The sequence below is a fragment of the Macaca thibetana genome, chromosome 9 (genome assembly GCF_024542745.1).
Source record: "Macaca thibetana thibetana isolate TM-01 chromosome 9, ASM2454274v1, whole genome shotgun sequence".
Taxonomy (NCBI): Eukaryota; Metazoa; Chordata; class Mammalia; order Primates; family Cercopithecidae; genus Macaca; species Macaca thibetana.
This window is the reverse complement of record NC_065586.1, coordinates 62,608,747-62,623,887: the sequence shown is the minus strand read 5'-3', so window position 1 is coordinate 62,623,887 and position 15,141 is coordinate 62,608,747. Positions and strand designations below refer to the sequence as shown.

Below are 15,141 nucleotides of genomic sequence, written 5' to 3'. Positions count from 1 at the left end.
GAGTTTATCCTGTAGGTGTGCAGTGTGGTGTGTGTTACAAGGTTATTTATTTCAGCCTGATTTGTAATAGCAAATATTAGAAGCAACCTATATATCCGTAATTAAGGGTCAGGTTAAATAAATTTTGGCACATCCATATAATGGAATACTCTGCAGCTATAAAAATGAATGAGGATGCACTGATCTTTACGATAATACTCCTAAGTGGAAAAACAAGGTCTACCACAGTGCTAGAGTGTGCTACTTTTTGTGCAAAAAAAGGGAGACAAATAATATTATAGCTTTACTGTTGCACATGTATGCATAAAGAAACTCTGGGAGGTAGCATGAGGGTCGGGGGGATAGGTTCGAGAGAGGGAAGCTTCACTGCTTTACTGTGTGTGTATGCGTTTGTATTTTTAAAATTTCGAACCATGTAAATATAGTACTTATTCACAAATATAAATTTAAAAGTTTTTTTTATTTTTTAAAGGAAAGAAACTTTTTGCAATTGGAAGGCAAGTGAGGTTGTAGAAGACATGTTGAATGGTTGCTATATACAGGTCATATCCATGGAAATTTATTTGAATAAGAGAACCATTTGTTTCTTTTAGGTTTATGGTCAAGGTTTAAAAAGAAATGTTTTAAGCTTACCAGGAAGATGCCCATTATTGGTCGTAAGGTAAGTAGAATCTGTATGTCATTTTTTTTCCCCTCCTGATAATCATGCCTCTTTCTTTCTATTTACTAAACCTAGTATTCTCAAAGTAGAGGGGTGATTTTGTCCCTTACCTCCAGGGGACACTTGGCAGCGTTTGGAGACGTTTTTGGTGGTCACAGCTTGGATGGAGTGGTGCTCTTGGCATGTAATGGATGGTGACCAGAAATGCTGCTAAACACTAAATATCCTACAATGTACAGGACAGCCCCCCGCCCCCCAAACAGAATTATCTGGCTGGAAATGTCAAAATGGCCAAGGTTGAGAACCCTGACTTAACCCTTTCTCCAATGTAACTGGCCAAAAGAGAGGTGAGAAGCCTGTTAAGGAAGTAAGAATTTGAAATGAGAAAAGCTAACTGTATCGTTAGTTGCTTTGGAACAATATGCGGCTGGCTGACTTTAGATATTTATCTGGGAGTTGGGTGCTTACACGGTTTAGGTCAGGGGTTGGCAAATGTTTTCTGTAAAGGGTTAGATATGAAACATTTTGGGCTGTATAGGCCATATCATTTCTGTTGCAACTCCTCACCTCTGCCCTTGCAGACGGACAGCAGCAAGAGGTTCAGGAATGAGCCTGGCTGTATTCCAGTGAAACTTTCTTTATGAATTCAGGTAGGCCTTAGTTGGATCCTGGCTGTAGCTGCACAGCGCTGTCTCTTGCTCTTTGCAATTATCTGTATTGTAGTACGTCCCCTTTGTTATGTCCCCTTTGCCCTCACCCATGCTGAGGATAAGGTAGGCACCTCTGTGCCTCCCACAGGTTATCACAGATGAAGATAAACAGGGCAGGCCGCTTGACAAGCTCTAAGGAAGGCATATGAGTCCTTGGACTCTTCATCTCCTCCAGTGCCCTCCCCTAACCCCCCTTTGGTCTTTCCCAACTTTACCTGCCTTCCAAGTTTTCTTTTACTTTTGGCTTTCAGTTCCCTTTCGTGGCTATACCAGGGTTCGTTTGCCAACCCCTGACCTAAAGTTTGCCAGTTATCTTTAACCTTTGGCTGAAATCCATTCAGACAGAGATATGTATCTTCAGGTTCATTTCCTGTAGGGGAGTGGAAGCAATAACAGGTGGTGAAGGGGAATGTGAGCACGTAGGCTTCTGTTTGCTCTCCAAATTATATTAATCCCTAAAAGTAAATCTAGTCCTTACGGAATATTAGGGATGGGGACAGGGAAGGTATTGTAGAAGATGGACTGTAGCACAAAGAACATTAGGATTTCCCCTTATCTCCTGATTTTTTTTTTTTTCCTTCTCGCTTCTTCAGTTTCCAGACTTTGAGACAAATAAATGCTAGGGTTCTAGAACCCACTCTTAAACTTATAAAGTCACGGAATTGGAAGATCCTTAGCTTGCTAAGGACTATCTAATCACTCTCCATTTTTCAGAAGCAGATTCTGAGGCTTAGAGACAAAAAGTTACATGTGTATATGTGTATGTGTGTGTGCGTGCGTGTGTGTGTGTGTGTGCGCATGTGTGTATACCTCTGTCATTTATTCACTTCACACATGCTTATTGAGCCACCTGCTCAGTGTCAAGTACTTTTCTGGATGCTGGGGATATGGTAGTGAAGAAGACCAAATCCTTACTCTCATGGAACTTACATTTTAGGTTAAGACAGAAAGTAAAGAAGTAAACAAATATGTGGAATTTTATTTTGAAATAAATGCTCTGAAGAAACGATATTAGGTAACATAATACAGGCTTTGAGGCAAGAATTGGGGGTAAGGAAGTCCTTGCTGTGCTTTCTAATATACCTCTCTGTCACTTTTTGTGTTTCATTTTATGGCAATAGCATACTCTATGCATGGAAGCTCAGCTTTCATAGCCTGTTCTGTTGCATGAGTCACCATTTATGTGAATTAATTTTTTAATTTACAACTTAAAAAATATCTTCACGTCCATAGCATGCCCAGGCATTGCTCAGGAGTGTAGCCTCTGCTCCCTGCCAATGTGGGCCTGTTAGACCATTGCAGACAGACATGCTTGAAAGGAGTGGCTTTCCCTGTGGTTTCATTGAGGGCCATATCTAAGAAGATCCTCTTGTATTCTAATTATCCATGGCTAGAGATGAGAAAATCTTAGTGTGGAGCGAGTTCTTAAGTTCTATAACAAATATGTTGCTGAAACAGTAGCACTGTGACATGAACAAATCGTGACATGTAGCTTCTCTCCCCAACCCTACTACCCGAGAGTCTTTTGCTATAAGTAGTAGTCCCTGCCTTTCTGCCTCTTTACTATTTTTTTCCCTCAGCACTTTTTGTCACCTGACTTATTTTCTGTCTCTTCTGCTGAAAATGAATGTCATGAGGACAGGAGATTTTTTTTTTCCCTGTGTGCTCCATTGCCTAAGTTTGTTTTGTTCACTATGTATCCCTAGCCTGCATATTTGTTGAGTAAGTGAATAAAAGAAAACAGCTCAGAAGCTGTGGCTTTGAGGATGGAAAAGAAGAGAACCGTAGTTGATAAATCGCCTGGCAGAAAGGACCTTAGTTCCTCTTAACATTTTGGGGTCAGACAGTGCAAGCTGTCGACAGCAGCTTAAGGAGATACATTGGAGTGTTCCTGGCAATTCTTAGAATGCCCTGTGCTTGTGTTGTATGGGGCCTCCAAATTCCTAGTGTGCTGTGTGCATGTCTGTTGAAGGAGCTCATCACTTGCACAAGGACCAGAATCCCTTTTACTGTGGCATGGCCAGTTTTCTGGCTACTGTTTCTAGTTCTACCTTTGATTCTTTTACACACACACTGTAGCTGCTGCCAAGGCAGGATCAAAGTCCAAATATTGCCCTCAAGGATGTGCTGACTTTAGCAATGCCAACCAAGTGAAGCAGCAGTGATGTCAATGTGGCAGAGAAAAGGGTTATGGGGAAATTGGGTGCATCTTTTTTTTTTTTTTTTTTTTTAAGACAAAGTCGTGCTCTGTTGCCCAGGCTCGGTGGAGTACAGTGGTGCGATCTTGGCTCACTGCAACCTCCACCTCCTGGGTTCAAGTGATTCTCATGCCTCAGCCTCCCAAGTAGCTGAGATTATTGATGCCTGCTACCACACCTGGCTAATTTTTGTATTTTTAGTAGAGACGGGGTTTCACCATGTTAGTGTCAAACTCCTGACCTCTAGTGATCTGCCCACCTCGGCTTCCTGAACAGCTGTGATAATAGGTGTGAGCCACCGTGCCCGGCTGAGTGCATCTTGACCTTTAGAGAGAAACATTGCTTTTCAGATTTTTAAGAGGCTGTTGTACATGCCAGAAAGTAGCTGACCAGTCAGAATATCACCGTATATCTTTAAGAAAAATGTTAGTCTAGTTACTTGTGCAGTGTCTAGCATTGAGCAGTTGCTTGAATGTCATAATGATTCTGCTGTCTCTGCTGTATGCTTCCATCGCGATAACTTTGTCTTTCTTACCTTTGGAGATTCAAGACAAGTTGAACAAGACCAAGGATGATATTAGCAAGAACATGTCATTCCTGAAAGTGGACAAAGAGTATGTGAAAGCTTTGCCCTCCCAGGGTCTCAGCTCATCTGCTGTTTTGGAGAAACTTAAGGAGTACAGCTCTATGGGTATGATGCTTGGCATAGACATGCTCTCTACTTCCTTAAAGCGACTGTTTTGTCATTGTTTAATGTTCACATAGGTTAAGAATAACTCATCATTGGTTCTTACATGTTTAGGAGGACCTACTGTTTCACAGGTCGAATTTCATATTTTAAAAATTATGTTTAGATTCATCCATCATCCGTAAAGCAAGCAAATCTCAGAGACAGTGGAACTTGGCTTAGGTACCTTTTGTAAGCATGAATAAAACATTTAGTGTTTAAGAAGAGAGAATATAAGATATACAATACAAATGAAATATAGATTCATGTAAAAATGTGAAATCTGCATAAAGGCACAAAAGAAAATAAGTCACTATAATTCTACCATCCAAGATAAACAGATGGTATCTATCTTTCTGCATGTAGCTATAGGTAGAGTTGTCTGTATAGTTTACATCTATCTATATATGTATATCTATCTGTTTCTGAGAATGCTAATAGTGTTTGTCTGTGTGTATACACATATGCATGAGCATATATGGGATGGATAAATACACCAAATAGCTTGGTGTGCTTAAGAGTGTAACCCTGGAACCAGCCTGGATTCATATCTTGGTTTGCCACTTAAAGTATGCCTTTGTCGAGTTACTTCTGTATGTCACAGTTCCTGTGTCTCTACAATGGGGATAGTAATAGTAGTACAGTACTTACTTGAAAATTTGATTATGGGGATTAAATGAGATCATACATGTGTAAATGTTTTATAGTGCCTGGCATATAGTAAATGTTCAGTAAATGTTAACCATTATTGCTATTATTAACTCAAACAGATTCATGTTTGTTACTGATTAAGATCATATTACAAGTACTTTTTAAAAATAAGCTTTTTAGTTTGATATATTTACAGAAAAGTAGCAAAGATGATAGAGATTTCCCTATACCCAGCTTCTCCTGATGTTAACATCCTCTGTAACCATGGTACGTTTATCAAAACTAAAAAATTAACATTGGAAAAGTGTTATTAACTACACTACAAATTCTATTTCTAGTTCATCAGGGGTTTTTTTTTGTTGTTTTGCTTTGTTTTGTTTTAAACTAATGTTCTTTTTTCTATTTTAGGAGCCAGTCCAGGAGCCATGTTGCATTTTGACAAATACCCTTATTTTTTATTTTTTGAGACAGAGTCTCCCTGTGTTGCCCGGGCTGGAGTGCAGTGGTACGATCTCAGCTCACTGCAACCTCCACCTCCCAGGCTTAAGCAATTCTCGTGCCTCAGCCTCCCAAGTAGCTGGGATTACAGGCATGCGGCACCATACCCAGCTAATTTTTTGTGTTTTTAGTAAAGATAAGGTTTCACCATGTTGCCCAGGCTGGTCTTGAACTCCTGAACTCAGGTGATCTGCCTGCCTTGGCCTCCCAAGGTGCTAGGATTATAGGTGTGAGCCACTGTACCTGGCCTTGACAAATACCCTTACAGTTTCTGAGTGACATGTGTTGAGGTCTTGACATTGAATAGTACAAAATTTGATATAGTCTAGGATGTAGGTGAATGAAGGAGGGGTTAGCACTCTAAAACCTGTGTGTTAAAGATTTCCATGATTATGAGAGCTGGTTACCACCACCATATTGCCTTCTCTTTAATGTTTAAGTCATTGTCCATTGCTGTATTCTCTAGCATGAGTAAAAGAAGAGGAAATGAAACCAGTTATCTTATTTTCAAAAGGCTGGTGACCACTGGTCTGAAGCTGTGTATAGTACAGAGTAGTGTCCTCTAAGTCAAACGGGCAGCAAGTCAGAGCTTGGCAGATTGCTGTGAGAATGAGTTTGTCTGTATATTTACCACTTAGTTTTCTGTTCTCAAGAGCTGAAGATCTTTGTTTTGGAGAGCCCATGGCTCCATGCAGTTTTTAGTTGGTGTGTTTCTGTAATGGTTTTCTCACTACCCGCTTTCAATAGGGCATAGCTGCATTGTAGCACAAGGACCTGAGACACCCACATCAACAGATTGGTGGGTAAAATGAAGAATGTCTCAGGGAGAGAGGAAAGTGGAAAGTCAGATCTTATATTCTAGTCAGGAACTTTACTTTTCTTTCCACACTGGGATAAAGGAGGTTTATCCCAATGTTGACTGTGTTCCTGATCTTGAATGCTACAGCATGTGCTGCTGGAAGCAAATAACTAGTTCTATGTGGGTTTCCAGGCTTGGCTTAAGGGAGCCAGTGTCTGAGACCAGGGTGCTCATGGTTTATTCCTCGTTGTGGTTTGTTTGCTGGTTTCATCTGTGATGATAGTGTGCTGACATTTCACACTTTTCATCTTGGTTTCTTCTGCCAACTCTGCCCATAACAGTTCTCAAAATTCCTAGGACTGGATAGGAAGGGAGAGAAGAAGGAAGCTATTGCAGAAAAAGGCCACTCCAAAGCCATATAGAGAATGAAAAATAAGTATAGACAAAGACAAATGTTCCTGCTGTTAGAAGGTAGTTGAGGATGAGGACAACATTGTTATCAGACTGCCTTTATTGTACCTAAATGTTATTAATATCTTTTTCACATTGCTGATAATAATGATTTTTCATCTTTATTTTATTGTGCTAACTCTTTATTGAACTTTTTTCTTGACTTGCTGTAAGAATGCTGTTGGGTTTCCACTCAACATTTTTTTCTTTTGTACCCAGAGGGGTTTCTTCCTGTTTCTTCTTTATTAGAACCTGTCTTCCCAGAGGTTCCTGCTTATTGACCTAATGACCTTACCTTTCTCTGCAGACGCCTTCTGGCAAGAGGGGAGAGCCTCTGGAACAGTGTACAGTGGGGAGGAGAAGCTCACTGAGCTCCTTGTGAAGGTGAGCGTCCAGTTCTTGAGGAAAACCTATGAGGTCTGTGCCAGTTTACATGACCTCCTTTTTTCTCCTTACTTTTGTAATTAGAAAAATTACTTAAGGAAAGCTTATTGTTACAATAAAACCATAAAAGTTTCTCTTCACACAGACATAGGCAAATATGTATAATATTATCAAAGACATCTTCAGTCTGTCAAATAGTAAAACGTTATTTATGTTTTCAGTCTTTGCAGATGTCCTGTCTAGAAGGCAGATTACTAGGGAAGATAGTCCTGTCAGATGAGATTTGTTATGGTGAAACAGACTTTGTTTGATAAGGAGAGAGAGGATAGGGAAACTCTTTCATAATTTTCTCAAATCCTGTGACCCGAGATGAGCAGTGGTCTCATGTAACTTCAAATCATTCTCATTCTTAGCTGCTTCCATTTCTCATCACATTTATTTTTATTTTATTTTATCATTTTTAGAGACAAAGTCTCACTCTGTCACACAGGCTGGAGTGGAGTGGTGTGATCATGGCTCACTTCAGCCTTGACCTCTTTGGCTCAAGTGATCCTCCCACCTCAGCCTCCTGAGAGTCTAGGACTACAGGCGTGCACCATTACACCCAGCTAATTTTTGTATTTTTTTGGTAGAGATGGGGTCTCACTCTGTTGCTAAGGCTGGTCTTGAACTCCCAGCCTCAAGTGGTCCACATGCTTCGGCCTCTGAAAGTGTTGGGATTACAGGTGTGAACCATTGCACTCAGCTGTCATTTTTATTTTGGAAACTCCACTTCATCATTTAAAATTGGGGTTGTACTGATGATCTCTAAGGTGTTTATGTTCAATTATTATAAATATGGAAGTGTCTCTTAATAAATATGACAGATTTTGCATAAGTTGGTATAATGCTCTGATCTTCTGTGCTTAAAATCTTTAAGTAGTTTCCCATTATCTACTGGATGAAACTCAGGTTCTTATCCAGCAGAGAATACAAGTTTCTTCATGAGCCAGCTCCCACTTATTTTTTCTTAACTACTACTTTTTATTTCCCACATAAACACTAATCCTGCCTCTTTTCTTTACTAAATGTGTCGTGCTCTTATCATGTTGTTTTCCTTCCCTTCCATCATTCGTCTTGTTCCAAATGATGATTCCTACTCCTCTCTCAGAGTTCCACTCAGCAGACACCTCTAGACCACCCAGGATGTTAGTTGTTCCCTCTTCAGGGTCCCTTAGCACTCTGTACACAAACCTGGTATTGCAGTCGATAACAACAGCTGCTTTGTGCCAGACACTCTACTAAGTGCTTCACATGCATTATGTTATTTAATGACTGCTAGAACGCTAGAAGATAGCTACCATAACTACTTCTGCGTATGAAGAAACAACCTTAGGTTATGTGACCTACACAGCTGAAAATAATAGGCAAAGCTTAGACTTCCTGCTGGGTCAGTTTAGTGTTATAGTCTGCGCTTTTAACCATATTTATACTTCTTTCCTCACCACATTGTAAAATTATTTATTTACATGTCTGTCTCCTCTGCTGTGTTTTGATCTTCTTTAGGTTGAGGAGTATATCTTACCTTTTTTTCCAGTTTCTATTGTGCCTATACTTAGAAACTGTTGTTTAGTGCATGATTCTTTGTCCTATATAGTGTAATAGTTTTAATTTCACCTCTGCTTGCATTTCTTTACAGGCTTATGGAGATTTTGCATGGAGTAACCCCCTGCATCCAGATATCTTCCCAGGACTACGCAAGATAGAGGCAGAAATTGTGAGGATAGCTTGTTCCCTGTTCAATGGGGGACCAGATTCATGTGGATGTGTAAGTATGTGCAAGGGGCATCCAATACCTTTATTTTTTAGGTTAAAATAGAAGAGTTTTTAATAAATATTAATTATATTTTAATAAATAAAAATATTAAAATATTTTACTACACAAGTAATATTTGATCATTGTGGAAAGATCATTTTACTACACAAGGAATATTTGATCATCATAGATCCTAATTAACTGCAGTTTTAAATGTTACTTGTAATTTTGTAACCCAGAGAATGTCAACATTTTGGTATATATTCTTCTAGATGTTTTTCTCATCACCTTTTTATTTTGAAAAACTTTGAACCAACATTCAGTTTCTAGGATAGCTTAAAGAACACCTTAGATTCACTAAATGTAAATATGTTGCTATATCTGCTCTCTACATTCCTTCCCTCCCTACCCCCTTCTTCCCTCATCCCTTACCCGCACACTTACCATCCCCCTATTTATCTATGTATACTTTTGTTGTACCATCCAGCAGTGTTTTTAATATACTTCTGGTTTTACCTGAGCCAAAGTTTAATTTATTATTTTGCGGTAAATGGAACCTCATTTAGTTGCTATTAGGCATAAAGAAAGGGGGAGGACATCATTATATTTAAAGAAACACATGAAGATTCTTTATTTTACCTGTTCTTTCAAGTAGATGGTTGTTAGTTTTTCTAAACTATGATAAACTTCTCTTTAAATCTGTTGTCTTTAGAAAAAACGAAATCTCAGGTTATGTAGGATAGATAGATTTAATTCAATATGCTGTGATGGTATCTTAGAGGTGCTAATCCTATCAGATACTCATCACATTTGCAGTCGTTATAAAGACTGCAGATAGAATTATTGAAGGGCCCATTCGAAGACAAGAACACCTGATAGTTTAGTTTCTTTTTGTTTTTTTTTTTTCCAGGAAGCATTGTTTTTGTTTTATGTTGTTTTTGTAATATGTTGGCGCCATGAAAATCATCATGTTCAAGTATTCAGTAGTAATAAAGGTGATATGCCTGGCGTTCATTTTGAAAACAAAACTGTTAAAAACAGAACCACCCATAATATAGCAGCAGTTTCCCTTAGAGTATTGAGGTGAACAGGGTGGCTTTCAGAGGGAAGATAATAATGTACTTACAGTATATTCTCCTGTGCCATTAGACTCTTGAAGAACTTGTAAGAGGCCACAGAGTAAACAGCCACAGAACAGTTTGGCCTTATCTGGTAAATTTGAAGATGTGTATATCTTATGACCCAGAAATTCTGCTACTCAGGACATACTCTAGAAAAATTAGTACACATAAATATCAGGATATATGGACATTGATATTCATAGCAATGTTATTCATGGTAGCTAAAAACTGAAAATAATTCAAATGCCTATCCATAGGACACAGATGGATAAATTGTAGAATGGTGTGTGTGCCTCAATCCATTGTAGCTGTTATTCAGATTGATGCACAAATTACTTCATCCATCTTTGGCCAGTGGGAGCATCTTCATATTGGCTCCAAGGTCCATTTACATGACCCAAGTAATCTTTGAAAACCTTTTTTCTCTTTCTTTCCTTTTTTTTTTTTTTTGACAAAATATTCCAGGTTCAGGTTCACTTTGTCCATTTCCTGCTCCAGGGCTACAGTCAGCCATTTGTCCAAGGAGACCTGGTTTATTTTAAAACTAGGTAAAATAATTACATAGCTCCAAAGTCACATTTATGGAAAAAGACAGATTGAAAAAAAAACCAGAATGCAGTCCAGAGAGACAAAGAAATAGAAAGTGTGAAAGAGAGGCTAAGAGATGCAAAGGATAGAATGAGAAGGCTAACACGCGTCTAATTGGTGTTTGACAACAGCCAGAGGAAACAGATTACCTACAAAGGCATAACTGTTAGGACAACTGATATTCTCAATAGCAATGATGGCTAGGGTGGTTAGGGGTAGATGAAAGATTGGCTGTAAATTGCAAATTACTAGAGCCTGATGATAAGTAGAAGCCCATTGAGCTTTTAAATTTTATTTACTCTAGTTTCATTCTTAAGAATTCTGTTTTGTAGTTCTCCTTTTATTTTATTATTATTATTTTTTGAGACAGGGTCTCAGTCTGTTACCCAGGCCAGAGTGCAGTGGTGCCATCTCAGCTCACTGCAGCCTTGACCTCTCTGGGCTCAAGCGACCCTCCCACCTCAGCCCCCTTGAGTAGCTGGGACTACAGGCGTGCACCACCATGCCTCGCTAATTTTTGTATTTTTAATAGAGATGGGGTTTCACCATGTTGCTGAGGCTGGTCTTGAACTCCCGAGCTCAAGCGATCTGCCGCCTTGGCTTCTCAAAGTGCTGGGATTACAGGCGTGAGCCACCACGCTTGGCTGTCTTTTTTTTTTTTTTTTTTTTTTTTTAATCTGCTTGATTGTTTTTTATAGTCCCTTTCCTTGGCTTAACTTTTGTTTACTTAAATATATTACACATAAATATCTTGTATTCTGTGTCCGATAATTCCAATATCCATGAGCGTTACCTGATTCTGCTGGCTTCAGTCATGGTTCTTTGTTTCCTTATATTCGTGTGTTTTATTTTATTTATTTTATTTTTATGAGCCACTTATTTTTCTGGGAACCTAGGGATTCTTTGAGGCCTAGATTGAAGTTAAGTCTGGAAGTTCTCTTCTTCCAGAGAAGATTTGTCATACTTTTGTGAGTTGTTGGGGATTGCCACCACACTGGAACCAAATTAAGTCAAATCCTTAGCTTGTCATTTTGTACCACAGAGGTAGTGTGAATTCTGACCTCAAACTCACATAAAGGCTTCCTTGGTACACATTCTTGAAAGATTACTATTTTTCTTTACTTGAACATCAGGGTTGATAAAAACAGTTTTTCTTTTTCTTTCCTCTTTTGCAGTAGTGGGATTTATTTCTTGTACACTTGAGAATGTAGTTTTTTCCAGTCATCTCCTGTTGGACTCCTTACCTTGGGCAGTCTCTAATGTATCTTCTGGTGCATCCCTTGCTCATCTGTCAGTGTAGCAGTTTGAAGTCTGTAGGGGTTGGTGCCACCCTCAGGGTGAAATCTAGTTTTGCCACTTACTTATCTTGCAGGATTCTTGACTTTGCTTTGTTTGGGGGTTTAGTAAAAGTTTCTTTATGTTAGCTTAATGATAGGTTTTAAATTTTCTTTTGATGTTTTGTCAATTTTTTTATTTCAGTTAGGAGGATTGCTCAAGGTATATAATCTATATTGCTCAAAATAGAAGTTCCATAATTGTTTTTTCCGTGTGATAGACCTTTGTGTATTTGAAAGCCCCTTTGTCCCTGAATCTTCTCTGCCCCACATTTTTCTGGGTTACTCAGCTGTTCATATGATTTCACAGACTTCCAGTCATTGCAGTCATTCTCTGAATGACTTTTGGTTGCTTCTGGCCAGATTGAACACAGTTCTCCACATGTGGAGTGGCATTGGTCTTTCAATCTGTCTTTTTAAAATCTGGGTTCAATAAACTTATCTCAGACCTTTTCCTTGAAGTCAGCGTTTTTATTCTCGGCAATGTTTATTTTATTCCCTGCTGTTCCTAATGTCTTTGTTAGTTCTGTATGGATGCTACTGGCTTTGTTTTTTTTTTTTAGGTCTGTAGCTCATTCTGTTGTTTCATGGTCTTGGTTTTGAACTCTTTGTTTTCTTAAATTCATGTTCTTATGATACTTTCCTATAGTGAGAAAGTTATAAGGGGTTTCCTTCTGTCCCTTAGCTTGTTTCCTTCTGAGTCGGGTTTTTATTTTGCGTGCTACGTACTACCTTTTCCCCTGCCTTTTAGTATGTTTGCATAGTTGCCTTGCCATTTTCTCTCATCCTGGGGTGGCATTCTCCAGACATTGTTTTTTCTTATGCACTGTGGGTGCTTCTTGTCTGAGACCATTTGGTTGGGGACAAAGCTCAGCCAAAGCTTTATTCTATCTGTATTAGAATATCTGGGTCTATTCTGAGATTCTCTTCAGTTACCTATCAGAGTTCACTCTCTTATTTGGAAGAGATAATACCCTTTGATTATTTAATTCACTGAAGTCTTCACTCTAAAGAGCCAATCCTGATGTTCTCTCTCCCATTTTGCTCATTTCTCCCTAGCAGCCATGTTTACCACTCACTCGTGAGAAGAGGAAGAAGATAAGGAAACCCCCTCAGCTTGCCTCTCTGCAGATTTGGGGGTATAAAGGAAAATTCTCAGGATTTTGCTGACTTTGCAGTATAGTTTCAAGGGCTGATTAGAAACTAGTGTTTTACTTACTTCTGCTCTCTACTGTTTCACTGTTTCTTTTGTTTTTGATTGCCAATATTTGAAGTTTATTACATTAGATTATCTCTCTTTCCTTGTTTGGTGGTTGTTATTGTAGGTTTTGACTCTCTTTCTCTCCCTGCCCTCACCTTTTTTTTTTTTCTTCCCATCTTATTCTAGAAGTCCAGGCCTAGGGGTTTTTTGCATTGCTGCAATTAAACCATATCTCTATTATTATGATCTTCTTCAGCACGTGTGTGAGGGATCAGAAGAAGGATAGAGTCTGATTCCCAGGCTCTTCTAATATTTAGACTTTTATAAAATAACGAATCAGCACTGGTGGTGTCTTTTTCCCTCTCCCACTCTGTCTCCCCCACTCCTCCCTTAGCTTCTTATTTTTCTCTCTGGATGAGCTGCTTTTAGTGAAGAAAGAGTTCAGTGTTCAGAGGTGGGAAGCCAGAAGATAAGACCAAATGGCTGGGCAATCTTTAGGCTCTTCCTAGCTAAGAGTTGTAAGCTCTCTCATTCTTTGTTCTTCAACCTTAAACTATCTTTCCTTCTATTAACTTTATTTGTCTCAGTTACAATGATAGAGGTAACTTCACATACTAAAAGAAATTAGGTTACCATGTGAAACACTCTTCTTGGCTTGTGCTAATGTCATCAGATCCAAACAGCATCTGAAAGAAAATTTTCCAAGAAGATGATGTTCTCTTGTTTTCTGAAATACATATCGTATGTTAAAGTGAGAGTTTTTATACATGTTGAAAGAAGTTGAATAACATAACAAATAGTTACTGAGGCCTCCATTTTCTTACTTCACAGTGAAAATTCCTGTTTTTCTTTGGGTATAGGAGGTAGAAAGAAGTGGGAGAGTAATAGCATTTTAAAACACAGAATCAGAAATACAAATTAAAAGTAGAACCTAGGGCCAGGCATGTTGACTCATGCCTATAGTCCTAGCACCATGGGAGGCTGAGGCAAGTGAATCACTTGAGCCCAGGAATTTGAGACCAGCCTGGGCAACTTGGTGAAACCCCATCTCTACAAAAAATACAAAAGTTAGCCAGGCATGGGGACGTGTGCCTGTAGTCCCAGCTACTCCGGGGAGCTGAGTTGGGAGGATCTCTTGGGCCTGGGATGTGGAGATTACAGTGAGCTGAGATCATGCCATGGCACTCCAGTATGGGTAAAAGAGTGAGACTCCGTCTCAAAACAAACAAACAAATAAAAAAGTTGAATTTAGGTATTCCTACTTTTACAGTCAAAAGTACACTGGTGTTTGCATAATAAATAATGATGTTATTGAACTAAAAATAGGACACATGAAGCAGGTGACTAGGAATTTGGAAATATTATTGCTTAGGTCATTACTGGACCTTACGAAGAGATTGACGCACTGGAGACTTGGACTTTGCTGGTACCTCCCCGACTTTCTTCACAGCTGGCCTGGCTCCTCTTGTGACATTCTGAGGTTTTATGCTAAACCACAGGACATGCTGATGTGCAGAGCTGACCTCAGCTATAAGTACTTTTGTCTTCTGCAGCATAGAAATGTAGTGATCTACAAACAAGCGTCCCATGCCCAAGTTCGGTGCATTATTTTGTGGTGTTGGTCACATGTTTCATAAAGACTTCCTGAGTCAAAAAATGGCTTTTCTCAGTTCATCTTCCATATAACTCCTGGCCACAGGGATTTTGTATCCAATGGTATTTTTGTCCTGTATGTGGATATTATCTTAGGAAAGTTCAGTGGTTACTTTATCTGATTCCGTCTTGTATTAAGCTACACTAAATATGAAAATGTAGCAAGTTTTACTTCTTGTCAATAGATGCTAATGTATGACATTGAGTGAAACACTTTTAATTCCTCAAGGGCTCAGTTTTCTCACCTATAAATTGAAAAAACCTTTCAAAGATTGTATGAATCTTCAGAGATGGTAAGTCTAAGAAGTTGTCCAGGTAGTTTAGTACTGCGGCTTTTTGTTTATTTTAGAATGATTCATTCTTATATATTA

The 15,141-nt window shown here is 38.9% G+C and overlaps 1 protein-coding gene across 2 annotated transcripts in view; it reads left to right on the top strand.

Annotated features, from left to right (window-relative positions):
• Positions 1-15,141, top strand: part of SGPL1 (sphingosine-1-phosphate lyase 1) — a 62,714-nt gene that overhangs the window by 33,293 nt on the left and 14,280 nt on the right. For both annotated transcript variants that reach the window (XM_050803614.1, XM_050803613.1), the window contains exons 4-7: positions 594-661; positions 4,113-4,260; positions 7,002-7,078; positions 8,757-8,885. In XM_050803614.1, the coding sequence (XP_050659571.1) occupies positions 594-661; positions 4,113-4,260; positions 7,002-7,078; positions 8,757-8,885 (422 nt within the window). The remainder of the gene's footprint in view (positions 1-593; positions 662-4,112; positions 4,261-7,001; positions 7,079-8,756; positions 8,886-15,141) is intronic.